The 26,773-nt window shown below is 39.8% G+C and overlaps 1 protein-coding gene across 4 annotated transcripts in view; it reads left to right on the forward strand.

Annotated features, from left to right (window-relative positions):
- The window catches only part of gapvd1 (GTPase activating protein and VPS9 domains 1), a 38,515-nt gene that overhangs the window by 1,233 nt on the left and 10,509 nt on the right, over nucleotides 1-26,773 (forward strand). Inside the window, exons 2-16 of one of the 4 annotated variants that reach the window (XM_084727865.1) lie at nucleotides 6,127-6,345; nucleotides 7,586-7,853; nucleotides 7,950-8,522; nucleotides 8,611-8,694; nucleotides 9,715-9,849; nucleotides 11,452-11,644; nucleotides 12,259-12,339; nucleotides 15,114-15,271; nucleotides 15,576-15,705; nucleotides 16,647-16,772; nucleotides 16,889-17,062; nucleotides 21,312-21,449; nucleotides 23,638-23,772; nucleotides 25,197-25,316; nucleotides 26,524-26,601. In XM_084727865.1, the coding sequence (XP_084583991.1) occupies nucleotides 6,161-6,345; nucleotides 7,586-7,853; nucleotides 7,950-8,522; nucleotides 8,611-8,694; nucleotides 9,715-9,849; nucleotides 11,452-11,644; nucleotides 12,259-12,339; nucleotides 15,114-15,271; nucleotides 15,576-15,705; nucleotides 16,647-16,772; nucleotides 16,889-17,062; nucleotides 21,312-21,449; nucleotides 23,638-23,772; nucleotides 25,197-25,316; nucleotides 26,524-26,601 (2,578 nt within the window). In that variant the 5' untranslated portion in view covers nucleotides 6,127-6,160. The remainder of the gene's footprint in view (nucleotides 1-6,126; nucleotides 6,346-7,585; nucleotides 7,854-7,949; nucleotides 8,523-8,610; nucleotides 8,695-9,714; nucleotides 9,850-11,451; nucleotides 11,645-12,258; nucleotides 12,340-15,113; nucleotides 15,272-15,575; nucleotides 15,706-16,646; nucleotides 16,773-16,888; nucleotides 17,063-21,311; nucleotides 21,450-23,637; nucleotides 23,773-25,196; nucleotides 25,317-26,523; nucleotides 26,602-26,773) is intronic. The other 3 variants (XM_084727866.1, XM_084727867.1, XM_084727868.1) reach the window with 3 other exon arrangements.

A 26,773-nucleotide genomic window follows, 5' to 3' on the forward strand; every position in this document is an offset into this window, starting at 1 on the left:
ATTTCTCTAAAGGGACAGTTCAACCTAAAATCAAAAATATACATTTTTCATCTTACCTGTAGTGCTATTTAGCAGTCTAGATAGTTTTGGTGTAGTTACTGAATTTTTGAAATATCGGCCATAGAGATGTCTGCTGTGTCTCAAATATAATGGAACTAGATGGTAAGGCTAATTGCGGTTGATTTTTTGCATCATTCTCATTTTTCAATATATTGAAATAAAAGTCATGGTGGGATATTTTTGTGAGAAGTTTTTCTGAATACCTTTTATAGGCTGCGACATCCTCGCAGCTCCACAGTTCTTAAATCAGAATGGCATTTTGATACATTTTGCCTTTCACAAATATTACGCCCCCTGAGATTTGAATGTTGCACTAGTCCATATTGCAAATTCAATACATATCTGCTAAATTATTCAGCCCAACTAGATGGCAGTCAGCTTGTGTTCATGGTCATGCCAGCATAGGATATAAACCTCATGACGCCCTCCTCAGCTGTAAATTCTCATCCGTGAGTAGATGTACGCTTCCTTTTGCACAGTGGCACAGTTGGTGGGTGTAGTCTGGTAGAAAGAAAACAGATCCTGCAACTGTTCACAACAAGGTGTGTGAATTATCTTGAGTAACCAGGTCATAATTTCTAGAAAGACACACTGCTGTTGACTTTGTCAAATGTTTTTTTTTTTTGTTTTTTTTTTTTAATGCTTTGAGCACCACAAGCCATTTAATTCTATTATAGTAGAGAGAAGACAGACATCTCTACAAAAAGTAAATTAAGCAACTTGCATCAAAGCAATCTAGACTGATAAATACCACTACAGGTAAGATGAAAAATATGTAATTTTGATTTTGGGATTAACTGTCCATTTAAATGATGAAAAGAGTAATTGATTACAACCTAAATATACAGTCATTACTTCCCACTTTGGCAATAACTAGTGTCATAGTGTACTAGTCTTTGAATAAGGTAAGCTCTGTATCCACTCTTCACAAAAGGACTAACATTTTGATCCAGTACCAAATGACACATTACACAGCAAATCATGCCTTACATTGTACTGCTTCAGAAGTCAGTTTCAGTAACTCACTTTATTGTGCGATTAAGTCTTAATCATACTAAAACATAATCCAATCGAGGATCAGCCAACAGAACTTTCCTTCCTCTTTAGCAATGATGACCACAGATTGCCTGGAAATTGGGTCAGTCTGCTTGGAAGTTTTTGCTTTGTGACTGGATTTATAATAATTCTGCGGCTCATTCATTACATAGAAGTTGGTTGTCAGCATGTACAACACTGAAAGTTTTGCATAGAACTGATCCAGCGATGGTTATTGCAGTACCACCATCTGTTTTCTCTCTTTTAGTGGTATTTAGGCTATCTGATGCTTGGTTTATATGTGTTACAGTCACTGCTCAATCATTCATTTTCTTTGCTTTGTCATGGCAGCTGCTACATGTGTGTTGGATAAATAACTGCTCCCTCAAAGGAGAAGATTCAAATCAGTTTGAGACCCCTCAGTTGACTGAGATTCTTGAAGACAAGCAGTCAGTGTGCATTACAATAACAGGACAAAGCAGATTGATGCAAAATGCACAGAGATTACATTTCAATATGGAACTATAACAAACAAATAAATACATAAATAAATATATTTTTTTTATAACAGTTGGTGCAATTATTAAAAGAAAAATCAATGCGAAAATGCGCTGTGGAGAAGGTGAAACAAGTGACTGATAAATGAGTTCCAGAAATGCAACAGTATGTCAGGCTGTAAAACTTTAAAAACGTAGCCTCAAAATCGTCTCAAAACCACAAAACTAACTGTGATGGAATTGGAGAGGGCTGAAAAACATCGTCTGTGGAATCTGTGTCCAATCAGCCACTGTAATGTTAAATTCCCTCAGGTGCTGTATTCCCTGTCAGCCACCTCCATTGGCCTCGGAGGCTATATCCTGTAGGACTGCTAACTGAACTCATGATCCCCCAGGCCTGATGGCAAGGCACAAATCCAGAATGTAATCTGATTTTTTTTTTATTTCTGTGACCAGTGAATGAAAATGTGGTCGACTACGACTCTTGTCATGACTATCTGTTAAGTTGACTATTAGGGGGCAGCAGGACTGAAACTAATTTTCATATTCAATTAAATGGTCGATTTTTTTCTTGATTAATAATTGTTTGTCAGAAAATGGTGAAAAATGTTGATCGTTGTTTCCCAGAGCTCAAGGTGACATCCTCACAACCCAAAGATATTCAGTTTACTGTGAGAGTAAAGAAACCAAAAATGACTGATTAATTGAATATCAAAATACCTGGCAATTAATTTAATAATCGATTACTCATTGCAGCCCTAGGGCAGTGTTCCCCATCCCTGGTCCTCAAGGCACGCTGCCCTGCATGTTTTAGATATTTCCCTGCTCCAGCACACCTGATTCAAATGATCAGCTCGTCATCAAGCCTCTGCAGAAGCCTGACAACAACAACAGTGTGCCTTGAGGACCAGGGTTGGGAAACACTGCCCTAGAGGACACCCCTAAAATCTAGTGTTTTCAGTGCTTTCCTTGAATTTCCTTGAAGCCTTTTCAGTCTTGTAGATTGAGTGTTTAGGGCAACAAGTCATCAGGGATCAACCCACTGTCATGGGTCTGTCAGAGAGCCTGGAAGCAAGATGGAAATTGAACCTCTTCCCCCGTTGGCAAGGTCTACTGTGACCTTGTCAAACACTTCTAATTGTAGGAAGATGCCCTCAAGATAGCAGATCAGGTGACGGCACCTGTGGTATACTGAGTTAAGTTCCATGATACCTGAGTTTACAGTACAAGTCGTGGCATTTGAATTTAGCACGTGATGGATGACTAGTTAATGGTAAATACTGTTTATCCATAAAACTTCCATATAACACTGTGTGATTAACTACAAATCCAACCTGATAAAAATAACTAACTGTGGAGTTTATGTAGGAATTTTAGCTTAAATGCTGTTTTCTCAGCTGAATCTGGAGGAGCCACGTAAAACAGGTCTTATCACCCTCTCATACTGTATTTAGAGTAGACACATGGATTAAGGAAGACTGTAGGCCTATTGTGTGTATTGTGTTTTTCCTCTTTGTGCCACCACTACAGCTTCTTGTGTCAGAGCTGGTGGACATTGTCAAACATTCTTTGGTGGCTGTGGTGGCCTTAAGGTTAGAGAAGTGGCCGTGTGTGGGCAGAAGGTTGCTTCTTCCATTCCTGGGCCAACTGGATAAGTGCTTTCCCCTCCCTCACTTTCCTCAGCTAACCAACCTTGTGAATCTGACCAAACACTCAATGTCAGCCTTCAATTCTTGGCAGGTTTTTGATAATCTGTGGGATGGAAACATTTTAGTCAGTACTGTATTAATGTTCAGTACCTGGACTGAATGGTGGGAAAGGTCACTCTTAAAGTAATCCTGGTGTACGTGGTGTACAGTATAAGCTTGCTGAGCAGCGTAAGAAATTATCTGAAAAGGAAGTGTGAAGAGGATGTTGGCTCAGAACCATGAATACCTTTTGTAGAAAGTGAAATCCTTTGAATATCTATAAAAAGCATTTTGTTCCGTTGGTCGGTGTGTCTCTCTCTGTGTGTATATATGTGTGTTAGATCATGTAGTGGGAGGAGAGGGCTGTTGTTCAAACACCTTTACTCTGGTGCTGGGATATTTACTTACATTTTTTGGAAAGCACTGTTGTTTTGTGCTTCACATTTCAAAAATAATTTCAAACACTTCATTAGATTAGTTAAGTGGTTGGACTTGCCCAGGCATTTAAATCCTCTGTTTGTCTTTGCCCTGTCTCTTGTCTCTTAGGCTATCTTATAATTATAGTGCTTACAAAGATGTTATGGTTGACCTGTTGGTCCTCTTGTCTCTCATGTGAACAGTATTCAGCGGCTACGATCCTTCTCACACAACTCAGAAGGCTTCAGATTATGCCTTCCCTCACACAGTCTGTTGTTTGGTTTCTCTTCTGCTTTAGAGTTCCTCAGTGCTGTCCATGACTGACTCACCAGGTAGCTTTACACAGTGGAGCGCTAACGGGCACAGGGGGCCATGACAAATGACAGTTAAGCTCTCTACTAGCCACTTAATGGCCAAGTTGCCTTTTCACTTCCTTCCAAGTATGTAAGGAATGCGCTCATTTTAGAATTTGAGTGAATCCATGGAAGTGCACCGTGTGTGTGCTTGTCAGCCAGTTACCTGTCAGTTCATTCAGATGTAAATGAAACAAAAGAAACCAAAGAAAAACTTCCTTTTTTAGTTTTCCTTTTTTTATATATATATATCCAGATCTGTTATTTATAGAAAGGTCTTCAATGTAGTATAGTTGACACAATAACTTAAACCCCCACCATGTGCAGTCCTCTGCTATAAGTTCTCTGTTCTATACTGAGAAGCACCAGTCACATAGTATTAGTGACGGCTAAAGTATGAGTTCTGGTAGAAAGAGCAGATTCAAAAATCATGCTGTCAACTGCCATTTTGATAAAATTTGGATTTATTGTACAGCCCTATAAATGACTGAGTGATTCATTGCTTGTGAGCTTGTCTGTTATTCTTATGTTGACTGATTTGTTAATGGATTGCGCAGTACCATCAGCAGGCAGCCACAGTGTTTCTCACGTGCTAAAGGGCAGCTGAGGCTTGTGAAGGATGAACTGAAAACCCCATAAATATGCATTTTTTTCTCCACCAGCCATAAATAAGATACTGAATATTTCTTTGTACGAGTGGTATTTCACTAAAATGAATCTTTAAACTTGACTCATTTTTTACAAAAATGATGACCATCTTATCACAGTAATTGGAGACCAGGAATCACTGTTTATTCTTGGTTTGCTGGAGGAATTCAATGTACAGTCTATCATTATGTGTTTAAATCTGCATAACCAATTTGATTTGTCAGGCATATCAACTCTAACGTTGTGGTTGTCTGTTAGCTTGCAAGAAGTGACACTGCCTCGCAGTCATTCCCACTCTGAGGCAGTTTTCTCCAGTCTAGTCTCATTCTCCTCCCAGAGCCATAACTCCACAGCTAAATCTGTGTTTGCTATGTTAGCAACCAGCCACAAAGAGGCTTTTGTGCAAAGGATTCACTCAGAAATCATTCAAATTTCATGCACTCAGCTTGGTTTGTATGTCTTGGCTGTGTATGTTTGGAAAAGGGAGAATCATTTGCATATTCAGCTATGTAGCGTCTCCTGAATCTTGTGAAAAAGCGTGCTTTTGCTGTTGTCGTTGGGCCAGTGTGTGAAGCACATGGAATGCAAATGAATTCCCCTGCATGACGCGAGCATCATGTGTGAGGTTGTGCTCAGCCAGACCTTTACAGAAAAGGGAACCATTTCCTCCTTCTCCTCTACATACAGTTTCTTTTAAATCCAGCATAACTCAAGTAATGAACTCTGATACTAGTTGGTCCTTTACTATTTACAAAAGAGTAAATTAAGGAACTGACAAGTTAAACTACTGTTAAGTAAATACCAGAAGTTCAGAATGCTACAAATATGCTAAAAATGCACACGAGAATTATGCAACTCATATGGAGCAAAACACAAATATTGGAAACCAGCAACTCTTACTATTCAGTCTGTCATCAGCATACTAATAAATCCCTTTTCATAATCTTTTTAAATTCTGATTTATTTTTATTACGTGGATATTAAAGTGTCAGTTATTTGAATTTGTTACATCTGTAATGACAGTGGGTTTTTCAACAAATCTTTGGGCTAGGTACCACAATATAACCCTTACCGGCAAATCTGGTGTTGCGGGTATGTGTGTTCTCTTGCAGCAAACTATTTGGTCGAATAGAAACGTTGGCATTTCAATTAATAGTACAGCTAACCAGTGTGGCCAGGCCAAGAGTGCAAACTTTCAGTGCTAGTAGGGGAGCACCTCAGGACAAGTCTAAGCAGCCTTGTTTTGTGTGATTTGTAATTTTGTAAGGTTTGTTTTGGATGTAGATGAACATACTGTTGAACAATAGTCCAGGTGGCACAAGATAGGAAGAAACTTTTTTCTTGCTAATATGACATTGGTCAAACAATTAGTCAAATTATTCATCTCATTTACCTGTTTCCATTCCATCTTGCTCGTTTGTGTTTCAGTCATTTAGCTCTCTGCCTGTGTGAGCTGGTGAAGATGGTGAAGCCAGACATCCACACTCTGGCCCACCACCTGAAGCAGGAGCGGTTGTACGTGGCATCAGAGAAGCAGCTCATCCAGAGGCTCAACAGTGACGTGCTGAAGACAGCTGAGAGGCTGTATCGGGCTGCATGGATCGCCAAGCAGCAGAGGATCAACCTCGATCGTCTCATTCTCACCAGGTCAAACCTATTTGCTGGCCTTTTAAAGAAATAGTTCAAACATTTTGGGAGATATGTTTATTTACTTGCTTTTTGTAAGTGAGATGAGAACATGGATTTTAATCCCATGGCTGTGCATTACTAAGGACAGAGCTGGAACCAGGATGTTGTTAGCCTAGCTATGCAGACAAATTGAGGACAGCTAGCCTGATTTTCTCTAAGGTTAAAGGGTACTTCTGGTATTTTTAAACCTGCACCCTACAGGTACAAAAAGTTTTGGAATAATTCTAGTAGATTACCTTGGTCAGCAGGGTTAATTGATATCAAAACACAAAAGTCACATGTTAAAACAAACTAACTGATTGAGGCAGTGGTAGACGAGCAACCTGTCTTCTGCCAGGTAAAATAACTGTTTTTGGTTTAATAAAAATGATTTTGCTCTTTATCAAAAAGGTGTGTCTCTGTAGGGATCCTTTCCATAATGTCAGACACTTTACTATCAGTCTGAGCTGGACATATTTTGACAGAAACATTTGCCCTTGATGATTATACTGTAGACACTGCAACCTGATTTGCTGCTACAGGATGTATCTATTAGTCATTTAGATCCAAAAAATATGTACAGAATAGGGCCCAGGCTTAAAAATACTGAAATGAATCTTTCATAAATAGATCTGCCATCACTTTCGAAACTCACATGAAACCTGCTTGTTTGATCTGTGCCCAACCAGAAATGAAAAAAAATTGTGGGGGAGTTTTGAAAGTTTGCGTTTCCTGTTAGGCGTGCCTGTGATTAATTATTTTAGCTTATGGTATTTTTCAACAGAAAGCAGTTATAACTAAATGACAGAGTGCAATAGTCAGTTTGCTGTCATGAAATAATTGAAATGTTGGTGAAGGCAAATATTTAGTTGAAATGATAAATGCGTATAGTCAAACACTATATGTTTTAAATTTGAGGATGTGGCATTTCAAGATGTAAATTCTAATGTGGTATTACAGATACTAAGGTCATCTATGCATCCCTGCAGTACCTCATTATAATGCTAATTTTTTTTCTTTTTCAAAAAATTACAATTTGGTTCTGTGATTTGGATATTGCAAATTTATTGCAATTGTGTGTCTGTGCAGACTGTGCAGCCCTAGTTTGTGAGATCTGGTTGTCATAGTTAGAAGCAATTTCAGTAAATTATGATAATAGCTGTTGGTGCAAGAGATCATATGTAATTTATATTAGCAATGAAACAACTTTGTTCTACAGTGCGGAGGCCTCTCCAGCTGAATGCTGCCAACATGCCAAAATGCTGGAAGACACACAGTTTGTCGATGGCTACAAGACTCTGGGCTTCCAGGAGACGATCTATGGCGAGTTCTTGGCCAGGCTGAGGGAGAACCCCAGACTGGTGGCGTCCTGTCTGGTGGCAGGAGAGAGGCTGAACCAGGAGCACACCCAGGGTGTCATCCATACAGTCTTCACCTCACTTTATGGCAACTGCATCATGCAGGAGGATGAGAGCTACCTGTTACAGGTTTGTGTCTAGAGTTATTCATTTGCAAAACAAATAGCCTCTCAATGAGATGTGATGTTATAATCCAGTGCACCACTCTTTCTTACCAACTCCCAGGTGTTGCGGTACCTGATAGAGTTTGAACTGAAGGAGAGTGACAACCCTCGCCGTCTGCTGCGACGGGGAACCTGTGCCTTCAGCATCCTTTTCAAGCTCTTCTCAGAGGGCCTGTACTCAGCCAAACTCTTCCTCACTGCCACCCTCCACGAACCCATTATGCAGCTGCTGGTGGAGGATGAAGACCACCTGGAGACGGACCCAGCCAAGGTGACAGAGCGCCTCACTCCAGCCCAGCAGGAGCGCTTTGGAGAGAAGGGCTCAGAGGGTTACAAACAGCGGGTGCAGGCGGCTGTGGAGGCCAACGAAGCCAAGCTGGTAGCTCTGGTCAACAAGTTTATTGGTTACCTGAAGCAGAACACCTACTGCTTCCCCCACAGCCTGCGCTGGATTGTGTCGCAGATGTACAAGACTTTGTCATGTGTGGAGCGCCTTGAGGTGGGCGAGGTGCGCACCATGTGTACAGACCTGCTGCTGACCTGCTTCATCTGCCCAGCTATAGTCAACCCAGAGCAGTATGGGATCATCTCAGATGCTCCCATCAATGAAGTGGCCCGCTTCAATCTAATGCAGGTCAGTGGCACAGCATGGATTCTGATACTCATTGTACATGTAGTATCATTCCACAGTGTAGATTGATATTGCACTATTTGTTACACAGGTGGGGCAGCTTTTGCAGCAGTTGGCCATGGCTGATGATGATGCAGACCCCAGGCGGAAAAGCAGTTTGTCCAAATTTGATAAGGTGTGTGATGTTTTATTGTGATCTAGTTGTGATGTTCCAGCCTAAGTGCAACATATTCCTCCTGATATCGAGTCATAAAATTGAGGATTGATCTGTTAATTATTCCTGTGGATACGTAAAGCTTTAACCTTGTTAAATCTTATGCAGAGTTTTTTCTCATGGACCAAAAAAAAAAGCTGCGCATGACTTTTGTTTCTGTAACAAGCAGACATGGTTGTGTTATATGGAACCCTGGACCTGCGAAAGATCTTGCAAGAGCGATCATTTTACGTGTTAACGGTCTCACGAGTGTTTGGCAAATTAAGGGTTCCCTTCTAGACATGACCAAGAGACACAGCACTCATCTGTGGGCGATCAGGCAAGAAAGGTCGGAGAAAACTGGTGAATGAGAGAAATAAAACATTTTCTGATTTTCTTTCAGTGGTTATGTTCCCAGCTCAAATAAACATCGTCTAAAGCACTGCAGAACACCTGATTCTGTCTGAATCTGGCCTAAAGTCCTGTGTCGTACAGACACAACTGTTCCTCAGACAAATTGATGAGGTGATCCTCTTTGTCCTCCATCCAAAACTCTGCTGTTATTGACTTTGCTATGAGCTGACTCGCTGTTTGAACAAAAAGTGTTCTAAAACCAGCCACTGGCAAGATGACAAGCTTAGTCGCAGGTGATGCCATCAGTCGAGTTGAGCTGCAATGTTTGAAAACAGTTTCATCTTGTTGTGAATCTTGGGTCTGAACTGAGCTTTACATTATGTGAGGGGAGTGAAAATCTGCCATTCAGGTATACAGGTTTCTGGGTCCATCTGATTGACCACTGACGGACTAAGCACCAGGTTAGAGGGTTCCTTGTACAATTTACAGCATTAGTCCTCTGAGAATCTTGTTCATGTCCAAACAACATTGTTATTTTCACTGCAATATCACTGAAAGAATGGATATTGATTGAATCGGGACATCAGTGGCTTTACCCAGCCTTACTTGTAATGCAATGACTTTGCCTTTCTTTGTCTCTGTCTGCAGAGTTGTGTTGCTGCCTTTCTGGACGTGGTTATTGGAGGAAGAGCGGTTGAGACGCCACCCATGTCCTCAATGAACCTTCTTGAAGGCCTCAGTAGGACGGCGGTCTATATTACACATAATCAGCTGCTCGTATTGGTAGGCTATCTAAATGTAACTTTAGTACTATTTAAAAGTTTGAGTTTTTGTGTGATGCCCCCTTTGACAGAGTACACCTTGCCATTCTAATACTGCCACACTTGTATCTTATTTGATATGATTTTGGAGCACCGTGCCGTATATATTTGCATATTTCCTTGAAACTCCTACAGCTACTTAAAATTTTCCAGTAGAGGTCAGGTATAGGTGGGCAACAAAATAACACAAATACCTAACAATACAAATCTGTACTGTAGACATCCTTTGGAAATGCTCAGAATATTTAGATTTTTATTGAGACTTGGGATGTTGATTCAATACTGTGATTCATTTTTTAGGCTTAGTTTGAGCAAATATTTTGTCACTGCACACGTCCTCCAGCCAGCCTTGTTTTTAGTTTCCCTGTGACAAACTGCTATTGTAACTTTTCTGTTTCTCTGTTCCCTAAGCCATTGCCACATTACATCATTTTGCAGTGTTTACAAATAAATTAGGAGTTCAGTTGTTATTATGTAGGTCATATTTTAAAAAGGGAACAACACAAATGAGTCACTTTTACTTGAATGCCAATAGCAGCATGTGAAAGCTTTATCCTTCTAAGTAACTTGTCAAGACAACCTACATATAGATGAGAAAAGGCTGGATAGTCATCCCGAACTGCAGATGAATCATTTGCAAACACAGCAGAAATGTGGCACTAGGAAAGCCTGATGTATTAACTTACCTCCTGACCTTAGTGTGACTTCAGTGTACAGTATACAATATGCATCACTATGTTGTTTATGTCAGGACATAGGACAGCTCAAATGCCATTTGCTTTATCTGTGTATGAAAGCTATGTGTGGCTTTCTTTCCCTACACTCATTGCCAAATGCCTTTTGTCATTGAACTCTAATAAAGCCATATGTAATCCCACATTTTGTACCAACAACAGTTTACATTCACAACGAGTTTGGCAAGTGCAAACTTGTCATCTCACACCCTTCCTTAGAATAACTGTTGACTTCCAATTAGAGTCACAGTACAAGAATTTTAAACTTTGTTACTGTAATAGTATTAAAAAAACATACATATAGTACATATACTAGTACATATACAGCCTCAGTACACAGAGCGCTCGCTCTGCCAAGTGAGCTACCAGGGCACTGCTTAAAGAGCATTTTTAACTGATTAAAATAAAATAGCAAAAATAATATATATATGTATATATATATATATATATATATATATATATATATATATATATATATATATATAAATATATATATATATATATAATATATATTTTTATTTTATTTTTTTTTGTAATTTTTTTAAGCCAGAAAACCTTATTGCAGGCCATAACCTAATTGAAGCTCATGGCTGGCCAACCATGGTCCACGGGCCCCACTTTCGTTTATTAAGAACCTGCACACAGTGATGGGACAGAAAAAGTCACTGAACATTGTCTGCCAAATTTAAAGCAGGACAATAAAGACTGAACTTAACTGAGGTCTTGAATGAGCACTTAGTATCGATATATAAATACTTCTGACAACCTTACTTCCAGAGATTTATGCATCGTGATGGTCTGAAGGATATAGTCTTCCACTTCTTGCACAGGTGGACTTTGTGCGGAGCGTGATGGCGGGGGATCATCTTCGGGAGGAGGAGCACATGGCTCTGGAGACCCTGCTTGCCAACGTGCCCCAGAATCGAACTGTGAAGAGTAACAGCCTGGAGCTCACTCCTTCCAACACCCCCCAGCTCTCTCCGGCTACCACTCCTGCCAACAAGAAGAACAGGCTCCCCATAGGTACCTACCTCCGCCGTCTCTAAATCCCCAGTCTTCTGGTTATCAGATTAGACATATTGATGTGCTCAAAGTGATGCAACCTCTTGTAATCTTCTGATGTGAAAAACTAAAGGCTATTTTGCTTTGTAGGAATATCACAATTTGAAACAGGAACTGGAAAATTGAAGTGTAATATTTTGTCTAATGAGAAGCAAAATAAACAAGTAGAGTTGAGTGCTGATGGCTAGTGAAAGGCCTGTGTTTTATAGGAAGCTAATGAGCTTCTTCTCAGCTTGTTATAAAGATAATTAGCATGGCCTGGATTGAGGCTCAATTACAGAAATGACAACCAATTAAATTACCAAATATAAATGAACTCAATTTAATTGGAATGGATGGAAAAGATGCATAGACTACCTTCATTAGCATTCTCGAGACAAATGATGCTGTAGCAACACCCCCTTAATTAGAAATGAACCACTTGTGCTTGCTTCTCTGAAATATGACGTTTATACACACAATCTTGACTTGATACTTGAAATACTTTCAATTCTGAGATGTACTCTGTATTTTTTTTCTCCAACTCTCCACCTTGTCCTTCTCCTTTTCCTCCCGTGCTGCCAATGAATGACCAGGACAACACTTAGCCGCTATAACATCCTGGGACCCCACAACCACCACTCTGTCTGCACACATTCCATTAGTAACCCCTTTTGGTGGGTAGCCTGTCGGTCATGTTAGTGAGCTGGAGAGAACTTAACCCATGTATCTGTTGTTTTCACCCAGTGGTGTGTTAGATAACACTCATCTAGTCCATGCTCCTTAGCTGCACAGTAACCTCCCCGCCTCGCCTCGCCACTTTTACCCAGCACTGCTGTCGTCTATGTGCTCTCACCATGCTTGCTTTGCCTTGCACAGTGCTTCAGCTCATTATTAGAGCTAGAGATGTTTTTACACTCATTTCGTTTTCTAAGTTTTTCCCTTTTTGCTTCCTCATTCAGCGGATTATGGCTTTTCATTACCAGGTAGAGTGGGGAAAAATCTGTCTTCCACCTTTCCTACTTCTGGTCTGTGCCTGAGTTGTGGTTAAAGTTAATGAGACAGTATTGCAGTTTCTTCCTACAGTGATGGTAGCTCTGTGATGGTGTAGTTGTGTTCTTAATAGAAAATATGGCATTCACTCATCACAACTTGCAAGTTGCAGAGTTTTGGAGATATCAGCTGCAGAGATGTCTGCCTTCTCTCCAGTATAATGGAACGAGATGGCACTCGGCTTGTGGTGCTCAAAGTGCCAAAAAGTCCATCTGAGAAACTCAGTAGTCATGTTTCTTTCCAGAAATCATGACTTGGTTGCTCAAAATACTCCATGGACCTTGTTGTGAGCAGTTTCATGTAGGAATTACTCTTTTCTTTTCCTGCAGTAGAAGTACAACTTTAGATTCTACCGGAACTGCTTTCTTTCTAGTAGAAAATAAGTCGTTCCTACATGAAACTGCTCACAACAAAGTAGGTGAATTATCTTGAGTAACCAGGTCATGATTTTTGGGAAGAAACACAGGTTAAAAAAAAAATTCAAATGTATTATTTTGTGCTCTAAACCCCACAAGTTGAATGCCCTCTAGTTCCATTATATTGGAGAGAAGGCAGACATCTCTATGGCTGATATCTCCAAAACTCTGCAACTCATGTAAAAAAAAATCTAGATGGATGAATAGCACTATAGGGCAGGGGAAAAATATGTTTTTTTTTTATTTTGGGGTAAACTGTCCCTTTAAGCCTATGGCATATTACATTGCATATATTAGCCTAGCAGCTAGCAGACTTTTCCTCTACTCATAGCTGAACAAATTATGAATTTGTTGAATGTATTATTCATAATTTTTCTTACTTACTGCTGGTCAGTCAGTCAGTGCAGATCCTGACAGAAAACCACAGTAGAATTTCAGCCTACATGCATCTTTTTTCAGCGTAACATTAATGAGACAGAGCAGCTTATTTTGCCATTGCAAGACCAACAGCTTAGCTTACTGGATGCCTGGCCAGGTTGTTTCATGAGGATTTTATGGCATTGTTTGCATATATTTCCACACTGCTGGTTTATCTTCATCGTCTTGGCTGTTGCTCACCATTATCTGCTTGGCACTTGCTCAGTTTGAATGTTTAGGAAGGAAGTGCGCTTGGACAGAAACAGTGTCACAGACACACCGTGGGACTTTCAAAATAAAGGCGTGTGTTAAAGATGATGATATGAATCGTTGCTCATTGACTCGATGCATTGATCCAGATGGATAGATTGACGCATCGTTACACTACTAGTGGCAATATCAAGGACTTCGTGTGATTATATTGGCTTGTTGTGTTTGTGAATGAATTGGAGGATGTATAGGGTTTCAGTTTCAGATCTCTTAAACTGTCCTAATGTGTTGTTATTGAATATTATGTGATAGAAATTTCCTATTCATGCTTTAATGGAAGCATTGTTTATATAAAACACTTGAGAAGGAAACACAACCCAGGATGAGTGTGATATAGTTACATTTCTCTTATTGTATTTAAGTAATTTTCTTGAGATGACTGGAGAAGTGAGTACCCGGCATGGTATCTGTACTTAGTTGTTTTAATCAAATGTTTTGAATAAATTCAGTGGATGGAAGTAAAGATTCAAAGCTGCATGCTACAGCCACAAAAACAAAGAGTTGAAATATGTCAAACGCATCAATAGCGTGGTATGACTGTCATGTTCTGCTTGAGTTTCATTGTCATTTTAATTCCAGAAACACTGTGGAAGCTGGTCAGTTTATGCAGAGTATTGTATTTCAGCACAGGTCACATCAAATAATATCAAGAGGGAAGTTAGTTTCATGTTAAAACTTTTGTACAGTGTTTTAGACGTTGTTCTCAAACAATATGGTCGATATAGCATCTTTTGTTTTGAGGCACAACTAAAGCTTTCTATGTACTTTTGTGTGTTTGTGTATCAGTTTTAGGCTCAACTAGTGAACTGTGCACAATGAGAAAACCATCACCAGCTTTCAGAAACATTTTCATGCTAAAAGAAAAATCCTTAGCCTTTATTTGTGAACTAACTACTGACTAACATTGAGAAATGAGAGATAAACTCGTCCTTAATGTCACACCAGTGTTTAGCTACATAAGGAAAGACATTTTCTTTGTAAAACTGATAAAGCCATTGTGAATTATGCCTCATTTGGGATTAAAATTAGCTGCTAAAGTCATTCTCATTACTTATGAATCGCAGTTATAACACATTGGTGTGACATGCCAGATGACAGTCTTGGTTATCTGCTTTTCATTCTCACAAATGCTGTTTGGTTGTTTGGTGAAATGTGAATTCCTAAATGTAGTGCCTAACCCAGCAACATTTTTAGGTTTAAAACACAGCACCATATGTTGTTATTTAGCATCCTTGAATGTAACAATCAGAAAATAACGGTGGTTCTTTACTAATTCCCTCCAACTGGCCAACCAGCAGCAGCTCGTAGCCGCAGCCGTACCAACATCGCCCAGGAGGGGGAGGCAGAGGCCAGCTCCCAAGAATCCCTGCAGGAGCTGATGCCAGAGGAGGTGCTGGTGATTTCACTAGGAACTGGTCCTCAGACTGTCCCTGGGATGATGTCAGAGAATGAGGTAATGTGACTTGAATTAATGCACTCATTTGCAGGAGAGATGATGATGTGATAAATTCAATGTCATATTTTTTCCTGTCACTGAAGGGGAGTAGGACTCAGTGTCAGTGTCATGCATGTAGTTGTGCTTTGTGTATGCTTGTAATATTTTGCAACATGTAAAACTGACTCTTGTCTCACCTCTTCTATCTTTGAATGAGATAATGCCTCTGGCATTTGCAAAAATGACTCATGGCAAAGCAAGTTTGCAACCAATCATTAGTGATATTTTTATATAAGCACGTTCTTTCTCTGTTGCTCTCCAGGTTTTGAACCTGCAGATGGCTGATGGGGCCCAGGGGGAAGGCCATGCTGATGATACTAAGCTGCATGGTAAACCAGACAAAACCCTGCGCTTCTCCCTCTGCAGTGACAACTTGGAAGGCATCTCAGAGGGTCAGTCTGCAGTCTGATGACACGTTAACCTGAAACATAACAAAATCAGATTGCTGCTGTGTTAAATGTATATTTTCAGAGTATTATTAGAAAATTTGGAATGTAAAAAGTGTTTTCCTTTTTGGTATCGGGAAACGCATCATTCTGATTAAGAAATAATCTTAATCTACCCTTTTGTCTTGTCACACAGGCTGTATCAGAAACCACCTGCTATGCTAGCAATATTTACTGATTTGGCCAAAATGTAGGATCTAGTATGCAGCAGGTAAACAAAAGCTAAATCTGCAGTGTGTGAAAAAACTGCCCGGAAGTTGTACTGAGTTTGAAAAAATCTTCGTTATGCACTGGACCAGTCTGCCTCACTGACTGTGTCCCACTATGTACAATCTTGAATGACACGTTCTTAAACTTGTTATGGACATAGTATTTATCACAGATTTCCCGTGCTTTCTCCCACTCTTTATCTTTGAATAAAGGTGACCAAAAAGATCTAATGAAGGGACAGTATGATAACTTGGCGCTGGAAAGGTCACAACAGCCTGTTATTGTTGAAATGAGACACAGTAGTGATGGTTTGGTATTAGCCATCCTGTTGTTTACTTTTGCTTTCCAAATCCAGAAACCAGCTAAGCCTGGCCTGCAAAATAAATCGATACAGTTTCATAACAGTAACAGTTTCATACTGGATACTACTATGAGAAGCAGTATGAAATACATATTACATTCTGCATACTGTGTTTGTCGGTAGTATGTAGTAGGCGGTTTAGAATAGAGCCAGGGCTGTATGGACAAAAACAAGTAAAGGAGAATGATGCAACTAACTTTTATTATACTCCAGTATAAAGATCAAAAGGTCAAAACTGAATTATGAGTTTACAGCTGACTGAATTACTTACTGATCTTGGTACCTTGTGTATGTACGTTCTTATTTTTTCCCTCAGGTCCATCCAATCGTTCTAACTCTGTGTCATCTCTGGACCTGGAGGGAGAGTCTGTCTCTGAGCTGGGAGCCGGACCATCAGGGAGCAACGGGGTGGAGGCGCTACAGCTTCTAGAGCATGAACAAGGTGTGTGTGTTTCTGAATGTTGCCAAAAAATGTATACAGCAAATTTGTGAACAGATGGATGATGAGAAAGACACTCATGAGCAGCCTTGGTCTAACACACTGAATGTCTCCTTCAGCCACCACTCAGGACAACCTGGATGACAAACTACGCAAGTTTGAGATCAGAGACATGATGGGTCTGACGGATGATCGGGACATCTCTGAGACGGTCAGCGAAACCTGGAGCACTGATGTGCTCGGCAGCGACTTTGACCCCAACATGGATGAAGATCGGCTGCAGGAAATAGCAGGTGGGCCACAGGGTGCTGTTACCTGTGTTTGTAGACATTCAGTTCCTAAATTGCTAAGCAAATTGATTGATCTGAACAGCCTGTGTGATCATGACACAGTGTATGAGATGGACATAGAGATCTTCACTGACTGTTCAGTAAGTAGATTTTGGGAAATGTCATCACCTTGTGGTCTGTGGGTGAAATAGCATCAAAAGGCAGGTCTTCATTTCAGCTCAGGTTTTATGAAGAAATGCACGACGTGAACATGGCACCTCTGATACACATGCGTGGACCTTGCTATGCACTTCCTCATGATAGTTTTCTATGATTTAAAAGATGAAATGAAATACGTTTCAGCGTTTAAATAGCTCAAAAGCCCATTTCCTGCCTATCTGAGTTGAAAGTAACTTTAGCTGTTGTGGGCTCAGGAAAACAATCATCTGAATTCTGTGACATCACAATTATAAATGAATAAATTACTGATCTAAATACACATTAATATTAAGGTACAACTTAACAATCTCAATTAAACAACATATAGTTAGTATATAGTACAGTATATATCACCAACAAACAAAATCAACATAATAGGCAGCTTTGTAAAACACTGTCACTCTCATCACCATAATCATTACTGTTATCATCAAGAACAAAGCTGCCATCATCATCACCACCATCTTTGTCATCAGCACCGAAGAACAACAGAACAGCAACAAAGAACACAATTGCTGCTACGCATTAGTAATAATGTAGGTCAGTGTTGCTAGTTGCTTGATAATGATGATGGTGATGATGATGATGAGCTGCTCCATTTGCAGCATCACAGAAAAGAGAAACATTAAAGCAAGAAACAAATATTTAACACTTAACATAACATTACAAATACCTAAGACAATATTCAAGACCCTTCGACATACATTTGATCTGAGATTAAACTCCATGTTTAATTTTAGGATTGACTGGTATACAAAAGAGTTCTTTAGTCTAAGCTTAAAATTAAATTATGAGCCCTGTGTCTCTAGTTTGTACAGTTTGTCTTCACTATTCAGGACATGGCTGAGCTCAGAGATAATGTTAATATGTTATTATAATAAGCTGATTCATACAGTTTTTACAGGCTTTCTTTGAGCAGATTTTCATTTGGTGAGGTAATTTTGACTTCAGCAGTAGTAGACAAACACTTGTACCATTCAGTATTATATTACTATGGAGCACTAACTACAGAAGTAAAAAACAAAAGATGTGTCTACTTGGCCCAGAAGACTGAAAGCAGCAGAGAAAATAAGTTCTTTGAATTTGCAAAAAGACCAAACAGTTTGTCTTTGAAACTATCTGCTTGATTTTTTTTATTATGGATAACAACAGGACCTTTATGAGAGCCAGATTGTGAACCAAATACAATTTCTTTCATTTTCTTTGTGTTAAATCCAAGAGCGATACTATCACTCCACTCAGCCACTTTGTTCACGCCATGCTGGTGCTGCCCAGGATTACTTAACAGAGATATTAGAGCTGTATCATTAGAACAATAAAGTGTTGTGCATTTTGTGTTTTTGTCGATGTGTGGAATTAGTCTTTTTGTGTTTCAAATTTGGGGCCTGTCATTGCTGTAATGCAATTTCCTATTTCACCACTAAATCCTAACTTTAAATGATACTTGAGTTGAGTTTATATCCGTAGTTATTCTTTTGTAATTAAAGGAAAAAGCACTAGAGTACCGTTATGAATATTCATCTTTTGATTCTGAAGTTTGAGGATGAAGCAAAAAGTTTCCTTCAGCGCCACTGACTCTTAGATTTGCCTGAATATGCAATTATCTTCCAATTGATAGGATTTGATGAAAATAGACTCTGGGGGCAAACCAAGTTATTTTGTACATGACTCTGGAACATATCCTGCAGTTAGCTTGTATTATCACAGTGACTGTAGCTAATAAGAGCATGCATAATCACGATGTGCTAATATTTAAGATAAACATCTTCAGTAGATAGTGGAGGGTAAGTTCAGCTGCTGCACTCTGTTGAGCCAAAACGATGACAGTAAACACAGGTCGTAATAAAGATTACCGGTTCATCTAATGTGAGACCAGCTGTAGATCGAATATTTGAGTCCTCATATTAGTCAGACCCCCATCTTCCCATCTCCTCAGCCTCAGCCTTTTTCGTCACAGCCTTCCCCCTGCCCATCTCTCTATCCTTCCCTCTCTCTCTGACATTCACTCAGTCCCTGCAGTCTTATTGACCTTGGTTCCTTCTCATTTGCATCCACCATTTTTCATTCTTCGGAATATGGCGTTGGGGGACTTTTCCATCATTAAGTGAATTTACAGCGATTTCCTTATGTGTTTTCTCCAAGGGATTGGGTTATGAGATGCACATTAAATATCCATTAATACCTCATTATCCCACTGATAAGATTACCATGATAATGAGGCAGAAATTCTAATTGTTTCACTTCTTGTTGTGCCACTCATTTAATCATCCACCTGAAAGACAAGTACTCTGCGCCCCTACCTTGAAGACTGTAAACACGGACAGCGGGATAGAGCTCTCCCACCGTCAATGAGAGCCCTGCCCCCGCCAACATCCCTACACACTGTTGCCTGGGTGCTGGCATGCATGTGTGCTCATGGCGTGCGTGTGCCGTGAAGTGGAAGCACGGCATACCAGGGGGTGCGGCTACCACAGGTCGACTTTTTGGTCTTGAGCCTTGGCCACTGACTCCCACTCACACCTGCTAGCACTTTTCCCCCTCCTCCGCGTTCTTCCGCCTTGTTAAACCACGGTTTACCAAATGGAGATGGAGGGACACTGTGCTGAGGACTTTGTGGGAGGGTGGGCGAAGCGGTAATTTGGTTGTGAGTAATGCTAGGCTTAATCAACAGCTCAAAGTCATGGCCCCGGAGGCCAGGGAAGGGTGAGATATTACCATTAACCTCTGACCTTTGGCACAGTGGTATAGTATGTGCCTGTGGGTCCCAGCATGGAATGCATGTGACCTCCAACTCTCTCTGTGTCTCTGTATGCAAAGCTTGGTGCCTCTGAAGCCTCATATAGAGGGTTTATCTGGTGTTTTTGCTTGTCTCAGGCCATTCCACAGTGTTGTTTGAAAGTCAGACCTGAAGGCATACTGTAAATATGATGGAACAGGTTTTAATTAAGATATAGTCTAACACATGAAATCAATACATTCAGTGCTGTATAATGTTGAAACACTAAATTGATGGTGATTGATTCGTGGACTGAAAGAAAATTGATTAGAATTCATTATATATTTTGCTATTTCAGTTGTTCATCAAGAAAAAATGCCAAGCATTTGCTGGTTTTGGGTCTCATATGTGAGGATTGACAATATTTTATGAAAATCTTTGGGTTTTCAACTTTTTATTAGTCAAAACTTGCGATTTGAAGAATTTACTTTGTGCTTTCAGAAGTTGAAATAGACATTTTTACTATTAAAAAAAAATCATTTTATAGTAGAGCTTCAACGATAAGTTGAGTAATTGATTAATTTTCAACTATTAAATTAAACACCATCTTTTTTCATAATTAATTAATCATTTGGAGTCTTTTTCCAAGAAAAAATATAGAAATTCTCTTATTTCAGCTTCTCAAATGTGAATGATTTTATTGATATCTATTTAGATAGCCTAATTGATTAATTGTTCATGCAAAAATGGCAGAAAATGCTGTTTCAGCCTCTCAAATATTGAGACTTCTCTGTTTTACATCCTGTAAACTGAATACCTTTGGGTTTTGGACTGAAGAAACAAGACATTTAAGGCTTCACCTTGGACTTGGCAAAAGTGGGATGGACAGTTTTCACTATTTTCTGACATTTTACAGACAAAACAATTACCAAGAAAATGAGCGACAGATTAATAAAGAATGAAAATAATCGTTTGTTGCAGCCTGGTACGTATAAAATGGAATATATTTTGAATTGGACAATTAAATATGAACATGCATGTGAAATATTTCAACCCTTTCCCAAAGGCATCATTTCTTTAGTGGTGTTCTCAAGTTCACATGTTGCTCATATTTAACATCTGAATAATTTATTAGAGCTAATTACAGAATATGAATCAACAGCAGTGCTTTAACAACACTTAGAGGCTTGGTGAAGAACAAAAGATGCCTTCAAGATGACTTTGCAACTCCAGAGGTGACTCTCTGCTGGTCCAACACTTTTCCAGACAAAAAAAAAAACTGGTTCATCCTGTGGAAGAAGGTTAGCTCTTTGTCTCATTGTCTTTCTGTGCTCTCAGGGGCAGCTGCGGAGAACATGCTCGGCAGCCTGCTGTGTCTTCCTGGCTCGGGTTCAGTGCTGCTGGACCCCTACGGCTCCACCATCTCAGAGACCACAAGTGAGGCCTGGAGCGTTGAGGTCCTTCCCAGTGACTCAGGTATGGAGCCAGGTTCATTCTGTTGTTGCAGACACTAGAGCTGGGATGATGTACTTATCTTCTGATTCAATATGATCATGATGCTTTGGTGTGGATTTCATATGTTCTCTGATTCTACAAGTATTGTGATTCGATATTGTGACTTACTGTGATTTTTGTTTTCTTTTTTAACACCAGACCACAGGAATAATACACTTCTGGAAACTGTGTATCATGAAGAATATTTCTAAAAACAATGCACACACGCTATACTGCATATCAAAGTAGCAAATAAAATACTTTTTTAAATTAAATTAACATTCTTCACATCTGAAATTGAACTGAAAAGTGTCCTTTCAAGACCCTGGACTTCATTGCATTTTAAAGTAGTAAAGTAAATCAATATGTTCCTGCTCATCAGTTAGTGAACAATAAAAAAAAAAAAAAAAGAAAATATAAATGTCTGTGCTGCTCTCTCCTGGTGTGCAGTCTCTCTTCCAAGTGGTAGCTGTATTTTTAAATTCATTGGGAATTTTGAATTTGAGTTTTGACCCTTTGAGGTTGCTGTAGCTGGTCAGTGTGCAGTGTGAAGCCAGAGAGACAGATTGAGTTAACAGTGTGAAGTCAGCAGCTATTATTTTTTTTTCCACAGATCAGAGGAAATAAAAATAAATAAAATTATGACCACTCATGTTGTTTTGTGTGAAGTAAAATGGATCTGTTCCGATAATATTATCTCAATGCTAATTTCTGTTAGCACATTAATAGGAATTCCCATTATATGTTGGCATCGAGCTAACAAATTATTCAGCTAATGAAAAATAGAAAATATTATCTCAATGCTAATTACTAATAGCGCAGTAATGGGAATTCCCATTATATTTTAGCATTGTGCTAACAAATGATTCAGCTAATAAAAAATTGATTCAGGAAGTGTGCAAAAAAAAAAGAAAAAAGAAACACAATACTTAATAGAATCTATTTTTTCTCCCACCCAGAGTAGACACCCTCTGATTGTTCTTTTGCTTTTGTTATTGTCTTCATCTCCATGACGGCCTCAGATGTGTGCAAACATGCATATTTATGTTTGGTGGGGGCTGGGACACCAGGTGTGGCTGCACGGCATTCCATACCAAAAACGTGTGCGTGCATCTGTCATCATATTTGTGTGCACTTGCCTGTCTTTCAGGGCAGATCTGCGTGTGCCAGTAAAAGGCAGCTCAGGGTTTCCTTAGAGGGACCACCAGGTGTGTTTGCACCTGTGGTGGAGCAGTGAGGAGGGAAGCAAGAGGACAGCAGCTGTCCTCAGTCAGTTTACGTGGTGTCAGTTTTTTATCTGGCTACACTAACACTGCATTGCTCTGAGACTGGTGTTTACATCTTATAGTCGTCAGACAATAATCACACAGGGCATCAGTTCATGTCATTTGTGTCACTGTGCCAGTCCAAATGTGAATAGATTATACTTTCTTTGTCTTTTTTTGCAGATTAAACATAAAGCCCAAACCTTTTATTAATGAGAGATTATGTGCTTAACTCCCCCTTTTGGAAACCAGTGTTTTGTGAAAATCAGTAGAGTGTTTTATTAACCGTGTTAAGTGTTTCTTTGAAAAGCCTGGGCCTTATGTTAATTGAAGTAGTACACCACTTCAATATGTGCGGTGCAGAAATGACATGCATGAGTGTCTTGATTGCTTTTTGTTCCGTTTGCTGCCCCTGTTCTGCTCTGTAATAGCACGATCGGAGGCTCGCTTCGAGTACAGCGCTTGTTTCATGGCTAGGCAGCAGAAAACTACACTCTGAAGAGCACTTCAGCAACACATTATTACTAACGAGCATGCAAATGAGTACTGCTGTTAGTATGGAGCCTCTGGGTTCGACCCAACAGCTCCGTTGGGTAGCCAAAGAATTGGCCGTACTAGCTTTATGGTTTGGTTTGGCAGTTATAAGACATGATAATGTATGCTTTGTTTGATTTCATGCATATGTGCGCACTTGGTTTCTCAATAATCATAACAGAGGGGGGGGGGGGGGGGGGGGGGGGAAGAGAATGACCATCATCTGGAGCAAACTGCCACAAGTACAGTGGATTAGGAGTTTCTTTTGAATGATACTTTACCCACACTTAAAGTGAAGTATAGTACACATTCTTGTCTTTTTTAAAAGAGAATTTTTATATTTCTTTGTTTCTTTTTGGGTCCATTTGCAGAGGCCCCAGACCTGAAACAGGAGGAGCGTTTGCAGGAGCTGGAGAGCTGCTCAGGGGTCGGCAGCACCTCCGATGACACCGAGGTCAGAGAAGTCAGCTCGAGACCCAGCACTCCAGGTCTCAGTGTTGTCTCAGGTATGAACCTAACCTACTCGCTCCCTAACATCTACTTTTCCCTCAAAGTTTTCTCTCACTGAAACAAAAATTTTTGTTTTGATGAGGTTCTCCCTTTTTTGTCTCATAAGTTGAAAAAGCCATACATTGATCCGCATTGTTAGATTTTGGTTTAAGGACTGGTGTGAAGGATTTAGTGGCATCTCATGCTGAGCTTCCAGATTGTAAACACTTCATCTCACTTTCCCGCTCCGAGCCTATACCTAGATTCTCAAACTGTGGTACTGAGCTCCCTCTAGTGGTACGCAGAAAAGTCAGAAACATTTTAATGCACACATCAAAATGCTAGAAAATTTTGAATGAAAATACATAAAATATGAGACTATTGAAATGCAGTTTAAGAACATTTTTGTCTTTTCTGTATTTTTCTCTCAGTAACATAGTCACGATCCATGATTACTGGCAGGCATTAAACGGAAGTTAAAAAAGAGAATGAAAGTGCCTGATTCAAAACACTGCAATCATGGCTGTTACCGAAGCTGTTACAAAAAGGCATTTTGAGCAACAGTGTTGAAAATGAAGTGGATGACGAGCATAAGCAATATTGGCTACTTGAGAAGTGCCAGTGAAGTGTCCACAGCACCTGATATCACCAACCGGCGCAAAATTGTAACAGGACATGACTCGAGTTACCTAAGTTGGAGCGGGACAGAGGAAGAGTCCAGGCCGCAGTATGTGGTGAAGAGAACCTGTGCCCTCTGTAGTTATAAACGACTCAGTCTAAGGTAACAAAAACCAACAATTCTTATTATGTGATGAATATCCGCTTACGAAAACACACTTATGAATATTATATTAAATTTCTTCCGTAGTCTGCCAATAGATTCCTGTAAATCTTACACACTGGACCTTTAAATAAACTGCAAAATATGTCCTGTTTCTCATCCTCCTTGGTTCTGTGTAGAGCGGTCATGCTGCTGGGAGGGTTGTTAACCAGTGTAATGGGGTCATTGTGACTTTTTCTGTATGACACAGGCTATTGCTGCTTGTCTTTTCCGTGGGCTCAGGTGGACATGCTATGTTGACATGCATGAAGTAGTATCCTAGATTAAGAAGCCAGCGGTGATGTTCCTGGCTCGGCTCACAGGAAAGCATCCCACGGGATCTGGCCGATGGATAGTCTGCTTCTGATGATCACTCTTATCTGTGTCTCTCCCCAAACCCATGGGAGCTTACGCTACCAATTTAGAGTTCCCAGTGGGTTCCCATCTCAGAGAGACCATGCAGTGTAGTCTAAAGAGAAAAATATCCTCTTTTGTTTGAGAGACACTGAACACGCAGGTTCTTCTTTTTGACTGCTGCCAAGCCAAAGTATTTTACTGCGTTGAGTTGCTTTCTGAACGTCAACACAACTGTTTTTGTGTCGTTGTTTTTTCCTGCTGCAGGTATCAGTGCAACCTCAGAAGACATCCCTAACAAGATCGAGGACCTACGGTCAGAGTGCAGCTCAGACTTTGGAGGGAAGGACTCAGTGACCAGTCCAGATGGGGAGGAGTCAGGCCACGGTAGGAGAGTGTCACATCCCTGCTAGGCTAGTGAAGCCATCAGTCCAGTGTCTATCTGCTCTCAACAGCACCAGCCAGAACTATCAATCCCTGTCACCTTGACAGCTGCCACCAAGTTAAATCACTGTTTTAGTTCTCAACAGTTGTAATTGTTACATAAAGTTATACTGTAGCTTCAACACCAGAAAGAAATCATGCAGGAATTTATTGGAATCAAATAATCTTTTCTCAATAACTTAGTGTAAAAATAAAAGTTGAAAAGTTTGACTTGAAATGATGAGTTGAATAAATGCACTGTACAGAGTTCAATCAACTTAAGATTTAAGTTTCTAAGGAAGAAGAATTAGCACATTAGCAGACTCCCAGCATCAGGTACCAGGATGCACGACCATTATGGAGATACAGAGAGATAAACAACAGAGTGGAATACATGCTGAATATTCAATGTAAGCTGAATTTAGGATGTCTAAATCACAAAAAATGTTCACAAAAACGTGGGAGCTACTAACACTTCCAGAGAAGGACTTGATCTGAGGAGAGGGCTTGATATTTTGAGAATCTCTTCTTACAAGCTTATGTTCGGTTGACCAAAATTTTGAGCAACAATTGCAGTCCTCAAATCGAACCTCGTAATTCCTACATGTGAACAGGACTTGTGAACTCTGAGCAGTTCATGAATGAAGGGAGCGTTCGTATGAACTCTTCTCGGTAAACATGAACCCATATCAAGGCAGCAAATCATCACAAATAGTTGCAGTTCTGGTGCGTTGTTTACGTTCAGAACCTCCAATGTGGCAAACCTCCAGACTGAGCACTCGCTGTGAAAACATGTTATAAATATTCGTCAGTGTTACTACAGAGTTGTTGGTTCAACTTAATATCTTGAGCTTATTCATGTATTGTTCTGTAACTGAATTAATGAAGCTTATTTGACAAGTTTATTTGTTTTGAATTATTACAAATTCTTTTCAAATTCAGTCAGCTTAACATTTTAAGGCAGCCCGGACACAAACCTTTTTTAAATTGAAAAAATAATTGATTTTTACAGTGTATTGCATGTTAGCCTGAATGGGGCAGCAAATTTTTAATCCTGAAGCTCAATTTTATAAACTTATTTTGTTTTAAATAACAGCAATGCACATTTGTGAATCTGTGGTTATTTTAGTAAATGCAACTAATTGTCTTGTGTCCTCTCGTGTTTTTACAGGAGCGCACCATCTGACATCTCCACCCTCGCAGACTGATTCCTTACTGGCCATGTTCGATCCCCTCTCCTCCGGTGAAGGTAATTTACACTCCCAGAATACTCTACAGCCAATCAGAGCTAGAAATGAGTATCATTAAATCTGTACACTAATGTCGCGGGCTCACAGAACAGCTTGAGCTCTGTGAAATTAACCAAAAGAATGCCTGCGCCCCTCACACAAGCCTTACCCCAATTACTGGACTTAATATAA

This window comes from Lutjanus erythropterus, chromosome 10 (genome assembly GCF_056507025.1).
Source record: "Lutjanus erythropterus isolate fLutEry1 chromosome 10, fLutEry1.hap2, whole genome shotgun sequence".
Classification (NCBI taxonomy): domain Eukaryota; kingdom Metazoa; phylum Chordata; class Actinopteri; order Lutjaniformes; family Lutjanidae; genus Lutjanus; species Lutjanus erythropterus.